Below are 27,948 nucleotides of genomic sequence, written 5' to 3'. Positions count from 1 at the left end.
CTGTAATAAACCACCCACAAACAAAGGTCAGGTAAAGATGATGATTGTTTTAAACACAAATGCTCTGAAATATGTACGTAAAATTTCCCTTCTCATGCCCTCAACTGTCATCTTTGAAATGGAAGGTTTGGGCTAAACACATGCTCAAATCCCTCTAACCAAAACATTAAAAAAGGATAATTTACTACTGCTTTCACCAATGGATAAGAGTCATTTATTTAAAAGGCTTCTCTTGGTTTCAGCACCAGAGCCATCTCTTACCTTCCACATCTTCCAGTGTGGACTCATTTGCTTCCCGTGTTAAAGCAAGTTAATCACTTGGGAAGTCCTCACAAGTCCCCCAACAATAATGACTATTGGAGGCTTAAGGAAATGAAGCGACTTAGTGATACAGACTCTATAAACTCAAAAATCCATTTCCAAAAGTCACTTTAATTATTCTTACCCTCTCTCTTAGATTGCTAACTTTGAGGGAAGCTGTCTTGTCATGAAGACACTCAAGCAGGCCCATAGGTAGGCTGAAGGCAAAGTGGAAGGAACTGAGGCCTCCAGCCAACTGCCATGTGAATCAGCAACCTTGAGCCAATGATGTACTATCTTGGAAGTAGACCCTAGAGCCCCAGCCAAGCCTTCAGACGACTGCAGCCCTAGCAGACACTTCGACTGCACCTTCATGAGAGACCCTAGGCCCAAACCACCAGGCTAAGCCACTCCCATATTCCTGACCCTCAGATATGAAGTATGATAATAAATATTTGTTGTTTTAAGCATAAATATACACATCCAGCAGCAGTAATATGCCTAGGGCTCACCTCTGAAATAGAGCACCCAAATAACTCCCTTAGAAATTTGTCCTGGAGGGAATCTGGCCTGCACCCCAAAACAATGCTTTTTAATTTGTTTTGTTGATTCCTATTCTATCATCAACTCACAAATGATTATCAAGAAAACATACCCCTTCTCACCGCATTCCTGGATCTAATCAGGAGGTAAATGGTAAGTGGTGGGACAGCGGTGGGTCTGGTCTTTAACCAAAAACTCATTGTTAAGTGTTGGCCTCTCATTCTGATGAGGATCATTCTGACCCTGAACTATTCGCCAAGCTTATGTTTAAGTGGCCTGTAGCTACAGGTCATCTACGCACAATTAAGATAGCGTGAGCACTGACCTCCAGCTTCCAGGAGCTTCTTAGAGTCTGCAAGAAACCCAGGTTGGCCACTGTGGTCTGCTGATATGGCACTGAAGCTATTGAGCCATTGTCTATATTCTACTGTGTTGAGATACCTAGGAATTAACACAAACAGATACCAAAGATGAACCATATTGTCCCAAAAGGAGGCAAAGGGGGTTCCAATTATTCAAACAAGGAGTTTGTAAATATTTGGACCTGAATGATATCTCTTTGTGACTGTAAATATGACCAGTAAGTTCTCCGGCTAGTGCACCTTGCCAATGTAAGAAGATAAAAATCAGCCTTGTTTTCACCTGCTCATATGGGCCTGGGGGCATACCCACACCACAGAGTTCATTCTCTGACTTCAAAGAGAATTCTTTTGTGAAGAAGTGATGCATTTAGAACCGAATGTAGCTAAACCATGCCAGTATATAATGGTGGTTGGAAAGCCTTTTATGTAGACTTCCTTGTCCATGTTTTGCAAATCATAGGTTTTTAGTTTAGAATGTGCACTGCACACATGAAATAGCCCAGATATAATCGAGTAGTCCTTTAGGATTCTCCTTTTTCCATTTAACTGTCCTTCATTTTATGCAATTTGCACTGAGTTCTAACAATATGAGCATTCTATGATTCGTTATCATTTAATTTCATAAACAAAAGGCAGAGTTTGAAATAACTTCTTCTGGGTTTAGATTTTAATGCTAATTTTTCCTTGTGCTGTAAAACTTTCTTAATTGCTACAAACGGACCTTAGAGGAGCTGTGCTGCCTTCCCTTATCACGTCATTGACACCCAACAACACTATTCCAAACAGGTGCAGGCTGAACCATTCTAATACTACCTAGCTATGGGACATGGGGCCTGAATTTCCTCAACTTTATCTGGGAAGTTCTGGACTATATGGTGTTTACATTCGTTGCTTTTCCATAATAATATTCTATAAATTAAAACACTTTAAAGAAAACTCTCATAACAAATTTACCTTTATATTTAGTTATAAAATAGGTAGAATAAAAATACTGGTTTTTTATTGGCTTAAGAGACTTCCCAAAAACTTCCAACATTGCCTTCGATTATTTGTATCTTTTCAGGGAAGTCAGCCTCTTCTTTTATCCCTTGGATCTCCCATTCTCCAGTGTGTTCCTTGTTTGAACAAATGTGGGATGGGCAGTTGAAAAAAAAAAGGCAATATAGCCCTGCAATCAATTGGTTACAGTAGTTTCTAACCTCGCTGCAACCATCAGATGTGGACCGTGGGGAGAGCAGAAGTGAAGAGCTGGATGTGCTCTGGTCCCTGTACACGGTCCTTCTCTGTCCATCAGATGTTGTCCCCCTCCTTTGAAAACGTGACATTGGGAATCCTATTCCACTTTGCTGTCCCATTCATCAGAAATCACAAGCCGACCACCTACAGACTTTCTGCAGCTTATAGAGATACTGTCTTTATCCTCCACATTCCAGAAGGGCCAACCATCCCAGTTTGCCTGGGACTGTTCCTGTTTCACCCCTGAAAAACCCTTGTCCCAGGAAACACCTTGGTCCTGGACCAGCCGGGACGATTGGTCACTCTATTGAAAACATTAGCCCAAGAGTTCTTTGTTTTACTTTTTCAATTTTGAATTAGTTGCCAAGAGTTATAAATATCAAGTGATTTCACAGAAAAGTCCAGGGTTTCTAGCTTCTCTTTAAAAAACAAAATATCTGGCACCAGTGGGCTCTCTTTCATGGCAACCATCAGCAGGCGTTGAATAACTGCTGCCCCCACTAGACAAGGCATGTTATTCCTAGGGTCCCACAGGCCCTGCCACTCCAAACTACTCCCCAGAGTGAAGCGGAACACCTGACACTCATCAATGCTATCGGGCAGCTGTTTTTCCTATGGTAAAGTGGAAAGTGAAATAGTCGCTCTACCTCTATCTCTGTCAGAAGGGGCAAAAAAATGAAAGATCAAGAGGAGAAAACATATTTTTGTGTGTGGAAATGAAGCCTATTTCTACCTGTCAATAGACCTGGCCCTCTATACCTGGTACTCAGCCCACCAGGCCCTCCAGGCACTGAGGTCCTGACAGGCATAATGGGCTCTGTCCTTTATGGTTGATGGCTGGTGAGGTGAGCACCTTGACTGGGCACCTTGGCAGTGTTGGCCAATGTGCTCAGGCTGCTGGCACCCCGGAAACATTATTTAACCATGTCTTAAACTCCCGATCCTTCCTGAAAGGATCTCAATTTCTGTCATTGCTTTTGCCTGCCGTCAAAATCAGATATCCCTTATTTTCCTCACCGGGGGGTTTCTTGAGTTTCGGCCTCTCTAATTAATTTCAGTGCTTCATTAATCTTGACATCATCAAAGACTCTAGGCACACACGTATAACCTAGGGCTGGTAATCAATCTTAATATTCTTTCACGTGGGAATATTTATAAAACGGCCATTTCCTACCGCTAGAAAAATTGGCCCTCTTTACAGTCTTGTCTGTGTCTGCAGGAGGTTAGTCCTCATCTATAATCCTGAATAAGCAACCAGCTGGAGGAAGTAGAGATTCTCACTGCATTCAGGCACGGATGGTGCCCTTTTTTGGACTCATTATTTTAATCCCAGTAAACAGTACATGCCTGGCTCACAGTGAGCATTTGAGTTGCCTTAATTAAATGAATGAATGAGTGAGTAAACAAAGGGTGCAGAAGGAGTAAGCTTTGAACTTGGGAGGAGAGGACGTCAAATCCCAATTTCCAATCCCAGCTCTGCCTCTTCCGAGCCATTTGCCTCATCGGGAAGCTATGGGGATTAAGAGAGAGGATGTTCCAGGCCTGGCACATAGAAGGTACTCAATAAAGAGTAGCTATTTAAAAAGTCCTTTGCAAGGGACACTGGAGAGCAAAGATGGAGGAAATCCTTAAGCTATTTTAAGCACGAAGTCCTTAAAAGGAAGAATTTAAAAGTTATGGAGAGTTTTATGTTTCCTAAATTTGATAAAATCACATTCTTAAAAGTACATCCTAAAATTTTCTTTAAGTTTTTCTATATGTCTATATTTTTAGTAGAGCAGGGACTCCTCAATTATCATTTCATACTGACTTTAAAGTTAAATTTTAAGTGTGTAAAACAGATAAACCAACAGTATCTATAACTGCAATCACTTTTTAAATAGTGAAGAGCATGCAAATGTAAAGTTAAGAATAAAAAAATCTGTGGATTTTATCCTTGCAATGGAATAAGTAATATGTGTATGTATATATATATATATATATATATACACACACTGCATCATGTGATCTGATGTAAATGTAGATGGTAAATTTTATGAAAATAGATTCGTTCCAATAAGTAACCTTTTAGAGATTTCAAATAATAAAAATGGAACAGAGTAGTGAATTTCTTCCTTAGCCAGTAGAAATCTGAGATTCTGTCCAATTTAAGCCTTTCCTAAGACTCGAGTTTTAACCCGTGCCCTAAATTGGAAACAAGTACACATGACCATCTATGAAAAACAGTGCTCAGGCTGACAGATCGCACACTTTTCTTGTAGAGCTATAAGGTATAAACAGTTCCATTCTGCAGGAGATCACAGATCATGGCTTTGAGCTCGGTTTGTCTGAGACTGATGCCTTAGGAATGGCAGCACTATTCATGGTCATACGCATTCTGCTGCATCTTAGGGGGAAAAGTAACTATTTCCTGAAATTGGATGAATGCTATCATCAGTACTGTGTATAAGAGACTCCTGACTATTTGACTTGTATTCAGTGTGAGCTTTAGCCTTGAAGATATGAAATTGATGATATATTTGTCTTTTTTATTACTTGTCTTGCCATCCTGTCCTTTTTTTTTTAATGGCCACACCTGCAACATATGGAAGTTCCCAGGCTAGGAGTCAAATAGGAGCTGCAGCTGCAACCTGCACCTCAGCCACAGCAACACCGGATTTAAGCCACATCTGTAACCTACACTGCAGCTTCAGCTGTGCCAGATCCTTAACCCACTGAGAGAGGCAAGAGATGGAACCCATATCCTCACAGGGACAACAGTGGGTCCTTAACCCATTGGGCCACAATGGCAACTCCTCCAACCTGTCTTAACACCACACCTGCGTGCAGTAAACTGGCCTTTGACATTCATTCTCACCTCCTTCCAATGTGTCTTCCTGGGCTGCAGAGACTGGAAAGCTAAAAGCAACATCTCCCAGACCTCCTAGTAGCCAGAGGTTTTGTTTGAATTTGTTCTGATCATCAGAAGTAGAGGCATGGGGGTATGCAGAGCTAAATGAGGAGTTGGGAATTAACATACACACACTTCTGTATATAACATAGGTAAACAACAAGGACCTGTATAGCACAGGGAACTATACTCAATACTTTGTGATAACCTATAATGGAAAAGAATCTGAAGGAGTTGCCATTGTGTCTCAATAGGTTATGAACCCAACTAGTCTCCATGAGGATGTGGGTTCGATCTCAGGCTTTACTCAGTGGATTAAGACTCCAGTGTTGCTGCGAGCTATAGTATGGGTTGCAGACGTGGCTCGTGTTGCCGTGGCTGTGGCTGTGGTGTACATATATATATATGTATAACTGAACCACTATGCTAGACACTTGAAACTAAAACATTGTAAATTAACTATAATTCAATTGAAAAACGAGAAAAAAAATTTTTTTTGAGTACTGGCATGAGAGCTGGAAGATCAAACTTGCTGCAAGGCCAGCTTTGGCCTTTTTGCTCTTCCTGCCCTGATACTGGGGTGGTATATGATTTTTCTGGAGCAGTTTCCTGATCTTGACAGCTGCTGAGCGTGCGGACCTCCTTCCCGTGCCAACTTTCTGATCCTGACAGTGGTGGTCTAGTCTCAGAGCCAACAGCGGGCACCTCAGCTTCTGGTTCAGCTAAAGGCTTCCCAGTCCAAGAGCAGTCTCTCCCTTGGTGGACCAGTCATTGTGTGGTTGTCCCTGAACACACAAGGGAGGCTCTTTCTTCGGCCTTCTCAGTGATTCTGTGAGCCACAGAATTAATACTGGAATTAACCCCTGTCAGCTTAAACTAGCTGAGGTGGATTCTTTTCTTTGCATCTGAATTCTGATAAACACAACCATTAAGGCCTAACCATTAAAATCCCAATTTCACGCTGAAATTGATGGGGAGCTAGGCTTATTCATTCAATCAGTATACAAACTATGAGCCTGGAACTGTTCTAGTCTGTGGGGATGCTGTGATAAATAAAGCAGATAATATCAAGCATTCTGAGGATATTCATGTAAGGGGGAAAGACAGAAACTCACCATGGAAACAAACGAGCTCGTCAGAGATCGATTAATATATAAGAAACTAAATCAGAGTAAATGAGAGAGAGTAACTCTGGGAGGCAGGGAGGGCCACGCTGGACCATGTGATCGGGGGCGGGGGCGACCTCTTTGAGTCAGGGACATTTAAGGAGAGTCCTGAGTAACAAGCTGGGATCTACCATGTGATGACCTGTGGATAGAGCTTTCCAGGAGCAGGAGCCAAAAGAAAAAGGCAGGAAGGTAAGAAGGAGCTTCAAAGGCAGACAAAAGGCTGGTGTAAATAGAGCTGAATGAGCTCCCAGGAACAAGGCAGAGTCCATTTCATTTATTCACCCACTCATTAAATGTTTCTTGAGCACCTACTATGCACTAGGTTCTGCTCTGGGTGTTTGCATTGCAGCAGGAAATGACAGAGACAAAAATTTCTGTTCTCATGGTTGTTTTATTCTAGTAGCGGGGAAGAGGGGAACAGCAAACAAATAGGTAAGACGCTTATTCTATTAGATCAGTGGTTCTCAACGAGGGATGATTTTGTTCCTCGGGAGACATTTGCCAATGTCTGGAGCTATTTTTGTTGTCACAGCTGGGGAGGAGGAAGTGGGTTGCTAGTATTTACTGGGTAGAAGGTGGGTAGGGATGTTGCCAAACATCCTGCAATATACAGGGCAATGCCCCAAAGCAAAGAATCCCCCAAATGTCAATAATGCCAAGATCACGAAGCCCTGTATTAGATGATGACAAGAATTGCAGAGAAAAAAGCAGAGAATAGTTACAGGCGAATACCAGGGGCAGAGCATAGTTGCGGGGTGGGGTGGGGGGTGCAGTTCAGGAAGGATGCAGTAAGAGCACAACATCTGAACAAAAACCAGAAGCAGGCAAGGCAATGAGTCATGCAGATACCTAAAGGAAGGACATCGTAGGACAGGGAACAGCAAATGCAAAGGCCTCACGAATGAACATGTTTACAAGTCTGGCAAAGCCCAGGAGAGCAAGGAGAAGACGGCAACCGAATAAGCAAAAGGGAGAAGTGCGGGGGTGAACACGAAAAGGCTGCAGGAGCCCTGAGTTTCAGCTTCTGCTCTGAGTGATCAGGAATCAGTTACTAACTCAGATCAATTAAGGAGGCATAGTCAGAGCAGTGACATGATTTCTGACTTCATCTTTAAAGGGAGAGCTTTGGCTGCTGTTTGGGAAATGACTCATTAGAGAACAAGGGCAGAGAGCAGGGAGACCAATTAGGTGGCATTCAGTGGATGGTGAAAGGAAGAGAGGAGATGACGGTAACACCCGAGTTTCTGGCGTGAGTAAGTGGAAGGTCTGAGTTGCTGTGCGAGGAGATGGGGAGAGGGATGGGGGAGGCAGTGGAGATCAGGCATCCTCTGTTGGGTGGGCTGAGCTCAAGACATCTACTAGAAATCCAAATGGAGATTCAGAGACTACAGAATATGAGTCTGGGGCTTAGGAGAGAAATCTGGGTTGGATATGCGAAATCTACTGGAATCAACCACAGATGGTGCCTAAAGTCAAAAGGGTAAAACTCCCTCAAGAAGTTAGTACGGAGAGAAGCCTAAGGATTGGAAAGCCAAGCAGAGTGGGTCCATAATGTGCAGAATATTTACCAAACTGCTAGAAACATGTGGTCAAATATTTTGCTAGAAAAGACCAGTTAAAATTATAAATTGGAAACTTGCTTATAAAATGTATGACTGCTGTTAAACTTTCATATATTCATCTATCACACTACTTCTCAAGAGTGGATAATTATTACTACAAATTCCTTAAAGATAGGCTAAAAGGAAGATGTTTAAAGCAACAGTACCATAGATTACTGGGATTGTTTCAAGAATTCCATAACTAGATCATAAAGATCATCTAACCTGAATCTAAAGTATGAGAGACGGCAAAACCAAGGCCCCACATGGCCAGATCATAGACTTGAGGGACCATAGAGTGTCATTTGCCCAAAGTTACATGGCTAATCAGGAGTATAACCAGAATAGGAATCTTAATCTCCTACTTCTTATTCTGATGTTCTTTCTACTTTATCATGCTGAGAAGTCAACTCGAAACAAAGAAGAAATTCTTCTAAGACAATAATTTCAACTAGAGGAGAAATTCAATATGTTTACAAATATTTGATATTCACAAAACTCATCCTATAGACAGCCTGCAGCATAAAGCAGGACGTATCTGTAGAAGAATAAGAATCAATCCTAGGAGTTCCCGTTGTGACTCAGCAGAAACTAATCTGACTAGCACTCATGAGGATGCAGGTTCAATCCCTGGCCTCACTCAGTGGGTTACGGATCCAGCGTTGGTGTAGGTCGCAGACATGGCTTGGACCTGGCATGGGTGTGGCTGTGGCACAGGCCAGCAGCTACAGCTCCGATTCGACCCCTAACCTGGGAAACCATATGCTGCGGGTGCGTCCCTAAAAAAAAAAAGAAAAAAAAGGATGAAACACCAATGAGTTTGGGGGATGGTAAAATAAGCCGTCTGGCAACTGGCCCTGTTGCTCAGGCAGCTAGGAGGAAGGTAAGGAAGTGAGTCAACATGGGGATGTAACTTGGTTAGCCCAAGGTTTTTCTCTGACCCTGTAATAAACAAGCCAGCACTGAGAAAGCTGCTATTTATCTCTGATGGAATATCCCATGGGTATTATTGATGCAACAGTAATAGGAGGGAAAGTGATTCCATACTTTGCCTGGAGAGGAGAAGAACTAATCAATCTCCTTTACATCCTTGTTTCAAAGCACATTCACACATTCACACATTTATTTCTGTGGAATGAAGAAAGGTGCCGAGGATTGCTAGGGCGCCACTATCCACAAAGCAACAAAAACATCAGAAGGGGAAGTGAGCTGCCCCGTCATCTTGTGAGTCAGTGGTGGAAGAGGCTGTATTCTATCCTGTGGTTTTGCCCCGACCATGTCCTTCCTCTGTGCCCGGTAAGCGAACCCAGAGAGACAGCAGATATGGATCTGGAGCAGCCCAGGGGAAGGAGCGATAGACAAGACCGCTTATGTTTAGGCTGAAAATGACCCATGTGGCACATCTGTTCCAATAGGCCATGGTTCTCCCTCTTAACACAGCATTTGTATTCGGTAGGGCAAAATCCGGTTTGCTTGCCCTTCTGTCCATTCCTTTTTTAAAATTTATGAATAAAAGTACCTTTAAAAATATCTCCTTTGGGAGTTCCCGTCGTGGCACAGTGGTTAATGAATCCGACTAGGAACCATGAGGTTGCGGGTTCGGTCCCTGCCCTTGCTCAGTGGGTTAACGATCCGGCGTTGCCGTGAGCTGTGGTGTAGGTTGCAGACGCGGCTCGGATCCTGCATTGCTGTGGCTCTGGCGTAGGCCGGTGGCTGCAGCTCCGATTCAACCCCTAGCCTGGGAACCTCCATATGCCGCGGGAGCGGCCCAAGAAATAGCAACAACAACAACAAAAGACAAAAAAAAAAAAAATCTCCTTTGGGTATTTTTTTCAAAATGGTTATGGTTCAAAATTGCTTTCTGGAATCCTATTTACTTCCTTCTTTCTGGGCAGTAGAAGATTATTCCAGGGACAGGAAGTATGGTTTAGTAGGAATCTTCTGCTGAAAAAGAGAACTACTAACAACATCTTTGAAAAATCAAAGAGTACAATCATCTAAATTCCCAAGGCAAGTCCTTTAATGGAAGGTTCCTCCACTATGGCCTTCTGGGTCCTTAAATAAGTAACCTGAATCTTACTGAATTATTTTTCCATGTGATAGAATTCTGCTGATTTTCTAGGCCATCCTTGGAAAAGTCGTTCCAAATTCTATTCACACTTAAAGGCCAAACTCATAAACTATCTCTTCCCTGAAACTTCCCTTTATATTCCTCCCAGACTGTGCGTGCGTGTGTGTGTGAGAGTGTGTGTGTGTGTGTGTGTGTGTGTGTGTGTGTGTGTTTATCTTATGTTTAAACTCCATTAGGAGTTCCCTCGAGGCTCAGCAAGTTAAACATCCAGCGTCGTCAATGCTGTGGCTCTGGCTACAGCTATGGCATGGGTTTGATCCCTGGCCCAGGAACTTCCACAAGCTACAGGCGTGGTCAAAAAAAAAAATTCCTCCATTAGACTAAAATATCCTTAAAGTCAACCCACAACTCTTCTTTATATTATTCAACCTTATGTGCTCTCTATAGTATCAAACATGACCCTTTAAGATAAAAATAAGGAAATCTTAAATAATGATAGCGGGAAATCAAAGGTTACTTGGCTATCACCCTGAAGGGGATATTCCTAGAAGATCATAGATATGTTTGGGGCCCATGTAAATAGGCTTAGAAAAGCTACTGCTTAAAATGAGTATTTAAGTGCATATGCCGTGCCAAGTGTTCAAGCAGAAAGTAGATAATAACACGTAAGAGATGCTGCAGAGAAGTTCATATAGCAGATAGGGAGGCAGATCAGTCGACTTCTAGAGCCATTTCCAACTCCACATTTCAAAATGATTTTTGGAAGGCTTTGCCCTAGTTGAGTAAACCTACTGCACTATTGCCTGCATGGAGACTGCCCCTACAGAGGCAACTCTAGAAGCTTTTCCAAATACCTGATTAAAACACCTCGGTCTACAGCTTCTGAAGAGTGCATCACAGAAGCCTTCTAACGTTGATGTAATCCCATCTTCGACTCAGTCATCACAAAGGCCCATGATGCAGGAAGCCTACAAAATAATGAGAACCTGGACTCCATCTCTCAACTCCAAATTCAAACGTTCGAGTTTATATCCCAATTTTGTATTCACTTGTTCTGTGTGCTTCATCTCTCCAGGCCTAAGCCAGATCCAGAAGAGAGTCCGAGAGTGATTATTCTTGTTCTTATCACAGTTGGTCTTTCTCCTGTATGTTGTCAGTGGGGAATACTTTCAGCTTTCTTTTCCAAAAATTTTAAGTGATAGGTTAATGGCACAGAGAAAAAAGTGTCAGAAAAGTTGAAAACATGCCCCTTGAAGAATTATGCCATACTTCCGGATTGTTGATGTTGCTTAGGGTAGCCCAGGAACAAGGCACGGCTGAAGGAGCCTATGCCTAACACTATACAGAGTAAGTGGGATTTCAGGTATCGATGGGGTTTGGAGACTAACTTGGGAAGAATGTCACATTGCTGTCTGTCTGCCTATCCATCTCTCCATCTATCTTCTAATCACAATATTCATTATATTAATGTTAGTTCCCATGTGTCATAAGTGCAAATTTATGTAGAGCAAACAGTTAAAGTGATGGAATTTAATCTGGACCTAAATGCCCTATAACATGGTAAGCTGTTCCTTTGTTCGAATTGTTTTACTACTTTAAAAGAAAGACTGATAAAACAAGAACAACAACAACAAAATACCATAACAGGCCTGTTCCATGTTTCTTCCTACCAATCTGCTTCACAAAATAGATCCCTTGGTGAGATTAACACAACTTTCTCTGGTTAGAAACTATTCTTACCATTTTAAGGATAAATATCAGATATTCAATTCTAAAGTAGCACAAATGACTTAAACTAATTCCAGCTGACTGAAATGCAAATTCTCCGTTTTAAAATCATCTGTGATGTTTTCAAGAGCTTCTCTGCCCTCACTGGGAAAAGGTGATCTGAGTATCTGTGGCAGTAGTTACAATGCAAAACAGTCAAACCACCTCCTGTGGTAAACAACCCAGCAAACAACAGCAAAACCATTATAGCTTCAGCTTCTAAAAAAAACTTCTCCACAATATGACTGTCAGCCTCAAGAAGATATTGTGTTGATTTCACTGTTCGTATATGAATATATTGGATCACATATATCCTAACAGGATTATAATGAATCCAGCAAAAAGGTTCAAACCCCTGTTTGAAGGACTAAAGATATTTGTTTGTATGTATATATTCCCAAACCCTTCCCAATTTCCTTGTAAATATCAGATTTAGGTTTCGGCAACCTAGCCCATGCTGGTTATTTATTAAATAATTGCTAGGTTGAATTAAATCAAATGCCCACCAAACTGGGTTAATCAAATGCTGAATTCACTCCTCTGCCAACGAAAAAAAGAAAGGATTGCAGCATCTCACCTCAGCTGCTATAAATCTGGTGTGTTTCTATAATGACCAGTGATCAGAATGAGATGAGCTACAGGGCAGTCAATAATTTGTGAGGCTACAAAGGAGGAATCACATCCCTTCCTTTTCCTGCTGAAAAACACTGACCAGGGCATGGAAAAATCCCAAACTCAGCACCTCTGCTTTTTTTTAACCAGTCCTGCTGGCGTCCTGGCAGACCAATTTGGAAACCATGATTAATCCCCTGGTAAACAGAAAATAGGCTCTGGAGCCAGGAGAAGCCAAACCTGAGTCACCCTCTGGAGACTCTACCCTCAGCCAGTATAACTCGACCTCCTCCTCCAGGAGCTGGAGATCTTCAGCGAACAGAAAGGCCTTTCTGTGGTGACAGAGGACCCCAGTGAAGCAGAGACTGAAACGTCACTGTAAGGGACCAACCACAAATTCGTGTAACCCAGATACATGCAGGGGTCACCATAGCCAAGATGAGTCAAATGAAATTGGCTAGAACCCCAGGCTACATGAAATGGAAAACTCAATCTTGTAAGCAGATAAGTTAGGAGGTCCTCAGAGAAAGAGAACCAGGAACAGCTTTCTTGACCAAAAAAAAAAAAAAAAAAAAGAAAGAAAGAAACAAAACCAAAAACCCAACCATTTTGCCTAAAGTTGTTTTGAGATCTAAGCCTGGCCACGGTGCTTCCTCTTGAACAGGTCTCAGAAATCAATGATCTTACATGAAGGGAAGGAATGCAGGAACAAGGGAGGAGCAGTCAAGAAACAATAGTGCATCAGAAACACACACACACACACACACACACACACACACACACACACCTATGGACCATTAATCTTCAACAAAGGAGGCAAGAATGTACAATGGGGAAAAGACAGTTTACTCTGCAAGTGGTGTTAGGAAAGTTGGACAGCCACATGTAAATCAATGAAGTTAGAACACCCTCACACCATGCACAAAAAATAAACTCAAAATGGCTTAAAGACCTAGACCTGCTACCATAAAACTCCTAGAAGAGAAACATTCTAGGTAAAACATTCTCTGACATAAATTGTACCAATGTAAACAAATAGAACCTAATCAAACTTATAAGCTTTTGCACAGCAAAAGAAACCATAAAACAAAAACAAAAAGACAACCTAGGGACTGGGAGAAAATATTTGTAAATGAGGCAGCCAACAAAGGTCTTATTTCCAAAATATACAAACAGCTCATATAACTCAATAACAACAACAACAACAAAAAAAAAAACAATCCAAAAATGGGAAGAAGACCTAAACAGACATTTCTCCAAAGAAAACATACAGATGGCCAATAGGCATGTGAAAAGATGTTCTAAAAATTATTAAAGAAATGCAAATCAAAACTATAATGAAGTATCAACTCACACTGCGCAGAATGGTTATCATTAAAAAGTCTACAAATAATAAATGTTAAGAGAGTGTGTAGAGAAAAGGGAGCCCTCCTACACTGTTTGTGGGAATGTAAACTGGTGCAGCCACTATGGAAAACAGTATGGGGGTTCCTCGAAAATCTAAAAATAGAGTTGCCATATGATCCAGCGTCCCACTCCTGGGCATATACACAGACGAAATTATAATTTGAAAAGATACATGTACCCCTGTGTAAATAGCAGCACTATTTATAATATGCAAGAATTGGAAAAAACCTAAATGTCCATTGACAGATGAACAGATAAAGAAGATGTGGTACACACATACAGTGAAATACTACTCAGTCATAAAAAAAGAATTAGACTGGAGTTCCCGTCATGGCGCAGTGGTTAACGAATCTGACTAGGAACCATGAGGTTGCGGGTTCGGTCCCTGCCCTTGCTCAGTAGGTTAAGGATCCGGTGCTGCCGTGAGCTGTGGTGTAGGTTGCAGATGCGGCTCGGATCCCGAGTTGCTGTGGGTCTGGGGTAGGCCGACGGCTACAGCTCCCATTCGACCCCTAGCCTGGGAACCTCCATATGCCACGGGAGTGGCCCAATAAATAGCCAAAAAAAAGACCAAAAAAAAATAAATAAAATACAAAAAATAAAAAAGAATTAGATAATGCCATTTGCAGCAACATGAATGGAAATAGAGATTATCATACTCAGCAAAGTCAGTCAGAAGGAAAAAGACAAAAACCACGTGACATCACTTACATGTGGAATCTAAAATACGACACAAATGAACATGTCTACAAAACAGAGACAGATGTAGAGAACAGATTTGTGGCTACTGAGAGGCAGGGGGTGGGAGAGAAAAGGATTGGGAGTTTGGGACTAGCAGATGCAAACTGGTATATATAGGATGGATAAATAACAAGATCCTACCATATAAACACAGGTGATTATATGCAATATCCTATAATAAACCATAATGTAAAAAATATGAAAAAGAATATGCATATACATAATACACATTTTATATATACGTATGATTCAGTTATAATAATTTGTGCTGTTAGCAGAAATTCACACAACATCTAGTGCAGCCCTCAGGCAGGGTCCTGGTTCCTCAAAGGATATCCATAATAACAGAGCTTTGAGATCTGCAGGAACAAAGGCGCCCACCCAGGTGGAGGATGCTTTGATGAGGAGAACCCTCCTGATTTCAATGAACTAAGGCTTGGACTCCGTAGACCTTTGCCCCAATTCTACCCTGAATTCTCTGCTCCAGCCCCCTCATGAATATGCATTGCACGTAGTTTAAAACTTCAATTGCTGTTTGGGGAGACGCTGCTTTGGAACCATCCCCGGTGTTTTCCTTATTGCTGCGAGGAATAAATCATTCCTTCTCCCTATCTTTGGCTTGATTGTGTCTCTTGGCTGGACACTCATCAAGAGGCAAACCCAGTTTTCAGGTAACAATAGCCTTCCCAATTTCTCCAGGGATTGAGGGGGAGGAAGACAATGTCCTCAGAAAATGTCCTTTCTCCTTTGTCACCGAGGGCTCTAACTTAGTTTGGTCTGTGATGATCTGGCCAGGACATGCGAGCCACCACTGCTGTTCCCCAGGTTGGATGTGGCCCTGCTTCCTGCACACAAACCTCACTGACTGAAGGCTCTGGGCGTTAACTCACTTTTATGGAAGAGTCAAGGCAATGGAGAAGGACGTACCTGTAGACACCAAAAATAATTTAAAAGTAAAAACTAAATGTCTCTGTTCTTAAAAGCCCTTCAACCATCTCAGCCCCAGAAATTCCTTACCCACTGTCCGTCCTTTCTGCTCAAGCGCTGGCCTCCTCTAGTCACACCCTCCCCTTTTTCTCCAGCTAAGCCCCTCTCCCACATTCCTGCCGCTTTATTATATAAATGTTGCTCCGATTTCCCTGTTTCCTGGCAAATGGTATCCTCACCTTGCACTCTCAAAACATTTTCCCAAACAAACACCTCTTTTCCTAAGAGGAACTTTGCACCAGGTGTTCAAATACTGCATTTACACACACCTACATATGCAAATGAGCTCCCACACAGACACATCTGATGACCCTCAGAAAACACAGGAGCAGAGTTTTAGGTTCCTGGGACTGTGTCCATGGGAGTAGGAGAGAAAAATTGGACAGAATGGGAGGACTTTCAAACTGTGTTTTCATTTTTACAGATGATTACTTGCTTCCCCCACACTTTTTGAGGGTATCAGAGGTTCACTGGAAATATGAAAGGTTCTCACTGCTGTTTAACTGCCTGAGACCAGGTGGCACCAAGAAGCCCAGCCCCTATTCCTCAGGACACATCTTTGTGCTTCTGGCAGCTCAGGTGATCCCTCTCTCCCCTGTTTCAGCCTCTACCCTTTGTTCTCTTTCACACACCCCTGCCACGCACACACCCTTTTGCTCCTAGAATGCTCTGAATCAGATCCATTCTTCCAAGTTTTCTGTGCGAAGGTTCCCACATTGGGGCATTTGATTTCATTCTTTCTTCTCCTTATTCATCTCATTTGTGTAGGTATTGCCTCCCTAAGAGTGACGGAAGTTCTCTTGAGTGCAAGGACTGTGTCTGGCCCTTTCTCTGTGTGCCTCACATTAACTAGCACAATGCAAAACATGCAATACATACTTAGCAATTGCCTATTGGGTTGAATTAAACAGATCACAGGACCTCTGAAGCCCAGGGTAATCAGCCATCATCTAATTACCCACAAACATTAATACATCTTCTTGCAGGCAGCAAAGGAAACTTGAATCCCTGGAAATAGCATCATATAGCAGATATGGGTAGTTTCTAATCTCAAATTCCACTATTGACCTTTTTTGGGGGACCCAGGGCCAGTCATTTAACTTTTCTAAGCATCATTTTTTAAATCTGTAAAATAAGAAAAATAAAAATACTTGCTCTGCTCAGCTCACCTAGCAGATATAAGGATTAATATATTAATATATACATATATGTGTATGTATATGTGTGTGTACACACACACACACACACACTCTGAGAAGGACTGTGCACAAGATGAATAGATGATTACAAGTATAAAGATGTTCCAAATATCTTAAAAAGAGCTTAAATATTTTATTAAGTAGCTAGAATATAGATTAAAAGTCTTCTCATATTTATTATGAAGCATTTTCCTATAAATAAATGCCACTATTATTTTCCAAGAACATTTTCTTTTTTTTTTTTTTTGTCTTTTTTTTTTTTTCCCAGTGTACAGCAAGGGGATCAAGTTATCCTTACATGCACACCAGTCAGAATGGCCATCATTAATAAATCCACAAATAACAAGTGCTGGAGGGGCTGTGGAGAAAAGGGAACCCTCCTGCACTGTTGGTGGTTATGTAAACTGGTACAGCCACTATGGAGAACAGTTTGGAGATACCTTAGAAATCTATACATAGAACTTCCATATGACCCCGCAATCCCACTCTTGGGCATCTATCCGGACAAAACTCTACTTAAAAGAGACACATGCACCCGCATGTTCATTGCAGCACTAGTCACAATAGCCAGGACATGGAAACAACCCAAATGTCCATCGACAGATGATTGGATTTGGAAGAGGTGGTATATATACACAATGGAATACTACTCAGCCATAAAAAAGAATGACATCATGCCATTTGCAGCAACATGGATGGAACAAGAACATTTTCTTATCCATAAAGGAAGATGTATTACAGCTTTCTAACTTACACAAATCTTACCTATAAGCAAACTGTCTCTTGTTTTTTTCTCATTTACCCACAGACTTTGTTCTATTTCCTGCAGGATTTATCACAGGAAAATCAAGGTATACAAAAGCCATCTTGATGCTAACATTATGAAAACTATCACAGTTTTAAGCCATCTTGATGCTAACATTATGAAAACTATCACACTTTTAAGCCATCTTGATGCTAACATCATGAAAACTATCACACTTTAACACCTAAAAGTATATTATGTTAGGAAGATGTTTTAGATGTGGGAATTTTTATTTAGTACCAAAGACTATTTTTAGAATTTTTAAATAATAGAAAGCACATTTTTTATTATAAGAATGTAGTGGATTAAGTACTTTATAATTCTCTTTCTTTATTTCTGTGTGTATTAGCTTCCTGTGGCTGCTAGCTGCTATAACAAATGACCACAAACTTGATGGCTTAAAACAACAGTTCTACAAACTTGTGGTTGCCAAGGGGGAGAGAGGTGGGGGCTGAATGGATTGGGAGTTTGGGATAGCAGATTCATTCTATTGGGATAGAATGGATAAACAAAAAGATCTTACCATATAGCATAGGAAACTATATTCGATATCTTGTTATAAACTATAATGAAAAAGAATATATATATATGCATAACTGAATCACTGCTGCACAGTAGAAATTAACACAACATTGTAAATTAGCTATACTTCAATAAAACAAAATTTCAAATAAAAGCCATTCTAGAGACGAGAAGTTTGAAATCAGTTTCACTGAGCTGAAATCAAGGTGTCAGCCAGGCCACGCCACACTCCCTCCACAGGCTCTAAGGGAGAATCCACTCCTTGCCCCTCCCAGCTTCTGTGTAGTGGTCAGCATTCCTTGGCTCAAGACTGCATCACTTGAATCCCTGGGGTCACATTTCTCCTCCTCTTCTGTGTAATCTCTCCCATCTTTCTCTTGTAAGGATACTTGAGATGGCATTTTGGGCCAATCTGATAACATAGAATTCTCTCTTGTCTCAAGGTCTTTAATCACATCTGCAAAGACCTTTTTTCCCAAATAAAGTCATATTTCTGGGTTCTAGGGATTAGAACACGGATATCTTTTGGGTGCCATTTTCAGGCTACCACACAGTAGGTCTTTTAGCATTTCTCAATCAGGGAGTTTGTTAAAACACAGATTGCTGGGACCCACCCCCAGAGTTTCTGATTCAGTAAGTCTGGATTGGGGCCCAGGATTTTGAATTATTAGCAAATGCCCAGGTGATGCAGGCTGATGCTGCTGGTCTCAAGCTCATACTTTGAGAACCACTAGTTTATGCTATCCAGTGTTTTAAAAATTATCTTCATGTTTAATTTTCCCACCTCAAAATTTTTATTATTTTTTTTTATTTAATTTTTTTTTGGCACCACCCTCAGAATATGGAAGTTCCCGGGCCAGAAATCGAGTCTGCACCAAGGCAGCAATCCAAGCTGCTATAGTGACAACACCAGATCCTTAACCCACTATACCACAGTGAGAACTCTTGTTATCAACTTTTTGTATGACTTTCGTGCATGTTCTAACATCAAGCATGTTGACAGAAACAGTGCAACTGACACTTTTTTTTTTTTGCTTTTATTTTTATTTATTTTTAGGGCCGCACATGGGGCAAATGGAAGTTCCCATGCTAGAGGTCCAATTGGAGCTGCAGCTTCCAGTGTACACCACAGCCACAGCAATGCCAGATCTGAGTCACAGCTGCAGTCTACATCACATTCATGGCAACGCCAGATCCTTAACTGAATGAGGGCAAGGATCAAACTGGCATCCTCATGGATACCAGTCAGGTTTGTTACCTCTGAGCCATGACAGGAACTCCGACACACGTTTCTCCTTTAGATTCCTCTGTACTTTCTTCTCTGTATTAGACCTCTGCAATTTGACATATCCAGAGATCAACGTTTTTCTTCTATGGACTTATTTGATGCTATCGGTTTCAGTGAAAGAAAACCTAGGATTTACTAGTGCATGTTCCTTAGTCTAGTATTCAATAACCTCCAAAATATGACTTTAAACCATACCTAAAGCTTACAGCTAGATTCCTTGCAGCTCCCCAAATACTCTCCAAAAACCTCTACCAAGTAGGAGATTCCCACATTCTGTGGTTCCTGCCTTTCTGGAAATTTCATTGAAAGAGTTAGTATGGTTGTCATTTTGCCTACTCTGGTTCAAGTTAGATTCTGTCACCTGCATTCAGGACTAAATTATTTGTCCTGACTAATAATCTTTATGAAGGGTAGAAGGACTCATAATCCTTTAATTAGACCATGCACTGTCCCTAAAGATATTGCATATAGAGAAAAATTATAAATAACTCCTTGTTATGAACCCAAGGCAGTAGAAAAATAAAATAGAAGAGTTTAACTCTTTCTCTTCAGGAAAAAATTTCACAGGAATCTTGCTGAGGGAGGCCAATATCAGGAAAAAATTTCACAGGAATCTTGCTGAGGGAGGCCAATATCAGGAAAAAATTTCACAGGAATCTTGCTGAGGGAGGCCAATATTATTAAGTTTTACTTGGGATAGTTTAAAAAGATAAAGACCAGAGAGGCCAAATAGCCCAGTTCTCTCATTAACGATACCTATATATGTGAGGAGCAAGTTAAATAAGGTAAGGATCCTTTTCTCAAGAAGCTCAGGTTTAGAGTGAGAGAAAAAAATCTCAACTTTTAAAGTACACCATGTTTGGAAGACAAAACAGTATGGTGCCTAGGATTTTTTTTTTTTTTTTTTTTTGAAGATGGAGGGGAGACAGGAAGTGGGTAAAGGAGTAGATGAAGTAAGGCTTGCCATGGGATAGTAACTGGGTGTGGGAAAATTTGGTATGATGGCTTTGCAATGTGATGACTTGGCTAGGCTGACCTATGTTTCCCGGAATTCCATTCCCTCTAAGTGGCTGGTTAGGGTGGACCATAAAAGGCACCCTTGTTTGGAATTTGGGGACTGGAAGTAAAGCTGTAGCCGCCATTTTTATAACCATGCGTATTGTCATTTATCTATTGGTTGACCACAGGCGTGTGAGACAACACTCAGGCCTAAAACTGTTTCATCTCCTCCTAGAACTTCCTTTAGCATCTCCAACGCCACAGCAAGGTGCAGGTGCTTAGCTATGTGATGAAGAGCCCTGACTTCTGCAGGATACCCACACGCCAAGGTCAGAGGCAAGACGAGTTTCCATTTGTCCTCAGAGTTTCCAGCTCCAGATTGTTCTTGCTCTCTCCCACTTTACATTCATCTTCCCCTCCCAATTGCCTGCCTGGTGCACTTCAAATTCCAGCCATAGATTTGAGGACAATAGCCTTACAGTGACCATTAAACCAGTCCTACAAAGGCACAACTGCATACATACAAGCAAACATACATACATGTATATTTAGATACACACATGTCCTAGTGGTTCTATTTAACTTATTGATCTCTGACTGATACACTGGGTGATGGGTACATTGCATTCATCATAGTATTCTCAAAGTTTTGGATACGTTTGAAATTTTCCCCACTAGTATTTAATTTTAAATTCAACATGGAAGAGTTTGGCGATAGAGTATGTACAAGATGCTCTGGAATCATCTGAGGGGAGCCATCTCTAGCATGCAAAGAAGAAGCAGAAGTTTCCTCCTCACCAGCCAATCTCTCTTTGCTTCCCCTAGCTCCTCTTTGTACTCCTTCCCCCTAAATGCAAATCAGTTCAATATTCTTAATCCTTCTCCCCAAGCATCTGCTCCCAAATTTCAACGAGGCTTTGGCATAATTCTTAATTCTAGATAACTATCTCTGTCCTCTTTCTGGATTTCCAAATACCCTTTTATAACTACATGTTAGATGTCTCTCTGTTCATGGACAACCAACATCTGAAAAATAATATTACTTTTCAAAATGAAAAGCCAATCCTTCCAAATTCCAATTTCTTTTGGTCATTCATTCCTGGTACCTGAGCACAAAATTCAGAGTTATCTTTGACACCACCTCTCTTTCATCCAATCGGGCCATATCCTGTCAATTTACTCCCACAGATCTCCCATTCTAGAGCATCACAAATTGTTTTTCTTCTCTTTATTATTTTACCCATCTCATCATTCCTGTATTCATTCAACAACGCTTTTCCAAGCATCTATTACACAGAAAATCTTGAGAAGGATCAAGGGAAGAAATATATCCTTATTCATATCATAGCTTAAAAAAAATTACAGCTCTCCCATTACTTAGAGAATAAAACTCGTGTTCTTGGACTTGGTCATCTAAAATCTGTTCCTGCCTGTGGAAGAAAATGTGACCCTCCTGGGATGAGTACACTGCCAAAGAAGCTTTGGGGAAGGATGGTTTCCAGAACAAGAACCTCCCTGGAGGTCAGACCGGGAGAACCTCTGTCTTCCTGCACCATTCTGAGTCTGGCTAGGAGTTAGAAGAACACAGCTTCTCATTGCTTTCTATGTAAAAACAAACAAACGAAAAGCCTATGATTATACAAATGATATGTTCCCTTTTTCTTCCAATTTCAAAACAATAAAGAAGTAAAAAGAATAAAACAACAATGATCTCTAATATAACAACCCAGAAATACATAAATACTTTTCATATTTTGATGTGCCTTCTTAAAGAATATTTATAACTTTAATTTACAAATTTCAGGTAACACTGTACCTATTGTTTTCTAATCTGTATATTTCATTTAACGGTATATTGCAAGCAAATTTCTATGTCAATAAATATACTTCTGCAACTATTATTTTTAAAGGCAGTGTGTTATTCTATTGCACGGATATAACAATTTATGTACACACTTCCCTTTTGGGGGATATTTAGATTATTTCTAATTTTCCTCTACAACAAAAAAATTTGCAACAAACATCCTCATATATGAATTTTTTTCTGCATCCTCATTATTCTCTTTAGGACAAACTCCCAAAAGTAACATTTCTGGATCAAAGGGAATGTATATTTTTAAGGGTTTTGATAAAAGACCATGTCTTTTTCTGAGGATCACTTGAAAACTTGTATAGGATTTCAGCAACATGTCAATGGTACAAGGAGTCTAAATGTGGCAGAGCTACAACCTAAAAGTGCCCTTAATCACCCACTTTCTGAGGATATTAGAATTTGGGGGTGTCAGTAGGTTACTTCTCTGGTGCAATATATATTACCCTAATAGTTTGAAAGACAACAGTTTAATGTCTGTGTAGAGAAGGCACACTATAAGAATTTTACTCAATATTTTATAGTATTACTGAATTTGCTCCAGGGTTTGCTTTTTTGGATAGACATTTGGGTTGCTCTGGGGGTTTTTGTTTGTTTGTTTGTTTGTTTATTTGTTTTTTGGCTGTGCCTTTGGCAGCATGTGGAAGTTCCTGGACCAGGGATCAAACCAGAGCTACTGCAGTGACAACACCGTGGCTGTGCCACAAGGGGGTTCCTACTATTGTTATTTTTTAATAAAAAGATATCTCCGTTTTAGCACAAAAAGAGAGCAGTAAGTTTGTTATGAGATAGTATGGCAGAAAACTTCCACTCCACCCTTCTTTAACAATAGAACATGGACATCCAATTAAGAGCTAGGTTTTTCACTTTTCTTGCGGCTAGGTGTGGCCATGTGACTAGGTTCTAGCCAATGATAAGTAAGTAAAATGGAAGGGCGCCCTCCCCTCTGATCAACCCTTCTCCACTCCCCACTGGATGGAATGCAGACGTGGAAGTAGCTTCAGAAGCGGTCACATTAGACCACAAGATGGAAGCTTCGTGTTGAGGATGGCGGAGCAACTAGACAGAGAAAGCCAAGTTCTTGCACCATGAAACTCTCAAATCAGCTGTTGTCTACTTCAGCTTGACTGTTCTGTAAGAAAGAAACTTCTGTCTTGTTTCAGACTGTTATTTTAGCCTTTGTTTAAGGGGCTAACGTGGTATCCTAACACAGAGGAAAGATTTGGGGAGCTTGGCCATTTATTTTCACTGGCTACTACCCAAATAGTCCAAGTGGAAGATTCAACGAAGATTTTTTTGGGTTAAAGGACAAAGAATATGTTGACAGTCAAGTAAATTAAAGCCAAAAATATGTTACCATAGAAATATGTGCAAACTCTTTTGCCATCCAATGAGTTTTTTCTTTGAGTCAAAAATCCAGTTATATAAAAGGAATGATTTGGCTTATTGCCTTTTTGACTCACTTCTACAGTCTATAGAAAGTTAGACTCAATGACTTTGGTTTAATTTTATTTTTGATTTAATCTTTGTCAATATATAGATTTCTTCATTGTCCTTGATGTTCAGGGATTTTTATAAACATGAATAAAGCTTCAAATTATAAAAATTACCTTGATATAAACTACATATAAATATACATGAACACCAGTGTTTTACAAATTCTAATCCACTTGTATTACCTCTCTAAAATGATCCAGATACCACCAACTCAGCAATAAATTTTACGTTACCTAGTAAATACAGGAAGTCAATGATTTCTGTATCCACTTTAGAGGTAATGAACATGCGGAGGAGAAAGAAGCAATTGTGTCACAGAGGAGTTGAATAAAGACCCTGGAGACCTACTGTAAGTCTTATATTGTGTGTGTGTGTGAGTGTGTGTGTGTGTGTACACATACACCTCCATATGTACATCTCCAGCATCCATTTCTTTCCTCCCAACAGCACCCAGATTTCCCTTTGAGGGGAAGAGATCACTGAGCAGTGATCCATCCTATAAACCCAGATGCATGCCTCCATGGAAGCTGAGAAGACCAGATCCTTCCTGACCTCCCACTCACCCCAGCCAAGGAGCCGGCACGTGAGGAATTAGCCAGGCAGGTGCTCTCCGCTGGGCTTTTGAAACTTCAGAGACACAGGGAAACAGCAACGGCTCTGACCACACAAGTTTTCTGGAGTGCCCAGCCTGTTTCCAAGCCTTGCCCTCCAGCATCCCATCCACTCTGAGCACACCATCAGCACCATCAACCTTTTGCTCCAATAAATATTTTTTAGCTTCATTTGCCAGAGTCAGTTTTTGTGAACAGTACCCAAGGGGCTCTCACCTCCATGAAATCTCTCACCACCACGTGACCCTAGTGAATAATCTCTTTCCCTGGTGAATAACCTTTGTTTAAAACCTAACTTTATGAAGAAAATACATATAAAATCATGTTGTAAAGTTTTACAGGGTACAGACATAGTTTTCTGTTGGCTATCACTCAAGAATTCAGTATATGGGTTTTATTTTTCTCCTTTTTCATTCTAAGATGTAAATATTTTCCATCCGAAATTTTAATCATATACTTCAAAACTTAAGTAATGTTTAATATCCTCAAATTATTCATTTTTATATACTAATTTCCATCCAGTGAATGAATCTGTGTTCTTTCAAAATAATTCGTAAATACCATGATACAGTTTCTGCCTCATATTTTGTCTTTTCCACGCAGAGTCATAAACTGAAGTTGGGGGCCAGCTTAGTTGTTAAGACCAGTAACTCGTGGACACAATTATTTGCCTGTGATTTGCACAACTTTCCATTTTACACATCAGCCAAGCAGAAACAACTGGTTACCAAGCAACAACTTTCAAAGACCAGAAATAGAATACATAGAAGGCTGATTTTAAAAATAGTATACCGATATAATTAATCATATAAATTAAAGAGAGACCCAGACCCACAGTCTGGCTGTTTGCCCAGAATGCTTGTCATGAATATTGAGTTCATTAGGATAATGTGTGAGCTCTGAATACATCTGATTCAGTAATTCTTCAGTAATTACACTACCTTGTATTTTCTTCCAGTATCTTCCTCATTATTGAAAAACCAGCAAGTAACATAGAAACCAGGCTTTTGAGGCAAATTCCCATAGAAAAACTACCAAAGTAGCACTTAGGTTTTGTTGAACCAAGTCATTGTTAATGTAGCACTAACATTCCTATTGCAATACTGTTCTCTTGGTTAAAACTCCACATTTCATGCCCTGGGAGGACATACCCCATGCAGTTAGTAGTGGCTAAAATGGGGAAATGACTATTGGCTTTTTCTTCCATATTCTTTACACTGAAAATGTAAATTGCTAGTAGTCGAAGTGTATTTATTTATTTGTTTATTTTGCTTTTTAGGTCCTCACCCTTGGCACATGGAAATTCCCAGGCTCGGGGCTGAATCAGAGCTGTAGCTGCCAGCCTATGCCACAGTCATAACCATAGCAACATGGAATCTGAGCCACGTCTATGACCTAAACCACAGCTCATGGCAACACCAGATCCTCAACCCACTGAGCAAGGTCAGAGATTGAACCCACATCCTCATGGATACTAGTCAGGTTCACTACTGCTGAGCCACAACGGGAACCCCTTTTCTGGGTGTTTATGAAGTGCTGGGCACTGTTCTAAGTTCAGAAATGTATTAAGTCCCACGAGCATTCTCCATTTGGCAGGTAAGGAAAGAATCCCAGAGAAGCTGTATAACTTGCTTAAAGTCATGCACATAGAGAGTAACAGAGCGCTGGGATTTAAGCTCAGGCGATTAAGCTCTAGGTCTTCACCACTTCACTATTCTTCCTTTTTTTAAGTGTATGTTCACCGGTGTATGTTCATGCATTGCTTAAATACCCTTTTAAAAAATTATACCGTTTCAGGACACGCAGAACTATAATATATCTAGGTGCTCAATTCACTAGCATATTCTCCACCACTGGCTTTAAAGTTTTATATCAGTAGAAGCTAAGAGCATAACAGAAATAGAACAAGTGTACGAGGATCAACATGTGGGCTGATTTTCGTCAACAGAGAACTGAAATTGCGCCAATTCAGCTGAACCTGTGGCCACCTGCTATATTTATTCAAAATAGATCAAGCACTTACAGTAGTTTTTAAGGAATTGTTTTATATAAGTACCACTTCTGGAAATTGATTTTCTTCTCAAACATATATTTAGCAATTTTTTTCAATTGACTTAGTTAGTATAGGGGGAAAATAAGAAGAAAAAAGACAAATTATTTTTATTTGGAATCTTTGATAATAAATATCTTTTCATAGTAATTTCATCCTTTTTTCTGCCATTTAAATTTCTAGAATGGTATATATTGATAAAAACCCATGTTCTGGTGTCTGATTCTTTTTTCCTTCCTCTCTTGAGTTCAGTGTAGCAAAGATGAGTACTTACCAGCAATATAGGCAGAAATTATTTTCTCCTTCAATTACTCCCATTCAAGTAAAGAAAACCATAAGCCAGACCAAGGAAAAGGACCACTGAAAATTTTGCTGAATAAAATCAGTTTAGGAAAGAAAAAAATCCCAAATGTATTTGTTTTGGGGTTAAAACTTTTTTTTTCCCCATGTATTCATTCATTCATTCAATGTGAGGAAACCACTCTCGATGCCAGAGACACAGAAATGGAATGCACACACCCAAAACGCACATTCAAGAAGAGGAAGCAGATGCATAAACCTGAAATAATAGTTGCATATAAAAGTGCCAGAATGGAGGTAGGAAGGGGCCCTGGGGACCCATGTGATTGATCGCCCCAGAAAATAGGAAGCAAGCAGGCTTCTATGAAAGGGTCTACATGGGAGCTGCATCTTGAAGCATGAGTAGAAATTTGCCAGAAAGAAAAGGAGCTGGAGTTCCAGAGTTAGAGTTAATAAAATGTGCCAAGTCCCAGAGAGATAAAAAGCTGTGGTACATTGAGGATGGTGAGAACTCCTGTACTGCAGGTTAGTCCAGGAGACAGGATGAGGCCAAGTGTTAAAGATTTTATGCACTAGGGTTAGAGTCCTTAGACTTTATCGTGAGGGCAATCCGTTGCTGACAGAGATGCTAGCAGACAGTGAAGCATGTTATAGACTGCGGCAATATAAAAATAAAACACACCTAAGGAAAATTGGGAGGAAAAAAGTATAACGACGACTGTCTGTCTAATTTCTTCAACTTCCATTGGAAAGATGTCAATAGATATATCTACATATCAGCCAGAAAACAGAGGCTGTCTACACTGTTTAGTCATTAAAGGCAATCACTAGACCTGCATATAATGCTAGAGGTAACAAATAGGAGACAAAAGACAGTAAGAGAGAAGATTCTATGAGCATTTTTCTCATCCCTTATAGCAGGAAGTCAGTACATATTGCCCAGAATTGATAAATCAAGAACAGAAAAGAGCAGCATAACTTAAAACAGTGGCCTCTGCAAATGGAGGCTTGGCTAGAATATACTTTTCTGCTGGTTTTGATACCTGGATCCCCCTGTATCAGGCACAAAAGGCAAAAAGAGCCTGGTTGCTCTTTCTCTTTCATCACTTTCTCCAAAAGGG

General features: G+C 40.5%; 1 protein-coding gene across 1 annotated transcript in view; it reads right to left on the bottom strand.

Annotated features, from left to right (window-relative positions):
- The window catches only part of LOC110262257 (uncharacterized), a 118,491-nt gene that overhangs the window by 64,810 nt on the left and 25,733 nt on the right, over positions 1-27,948 (bottom strand). Inside the window, exon 5 of the mRNA XM_084978264.1 lies at positions 1,169-1,284. Within this exon, the coding sequence (XP_084834390.1) occupies positions 1,268-1,284 (17 nt within the window). The 3' untranslated portion in view covers positions 1,169-1,267. The remainder of the gene's footprint in view (positions 1-1,168; positions 1,285-27,948) is intronic.

The sequence above is a fragment of the Sus scrofa genome, chromosome 9 (assembly GCF_054392235.1).
Source record: "Sus scrofa isolate SSC_HxYL_T2T_F1_AM1 chromosome 9, Sscrofa_HxYL_maternal_Yorkshire_Landrace_v2.0, whole genome shotgun sequence".
In the NCBI taxonomy this organism is placed as follows: domain Eukaryota; kingdom Metazoa; phylum Chordata; class Mammalia; order Artiodactyla; family Suidae; genus Sus; species Sus scrofa.
Note: the sequence above shows the minus strand (reverse complement) of the source record. Positions and strands in the feature narration are given on the sequence as shown.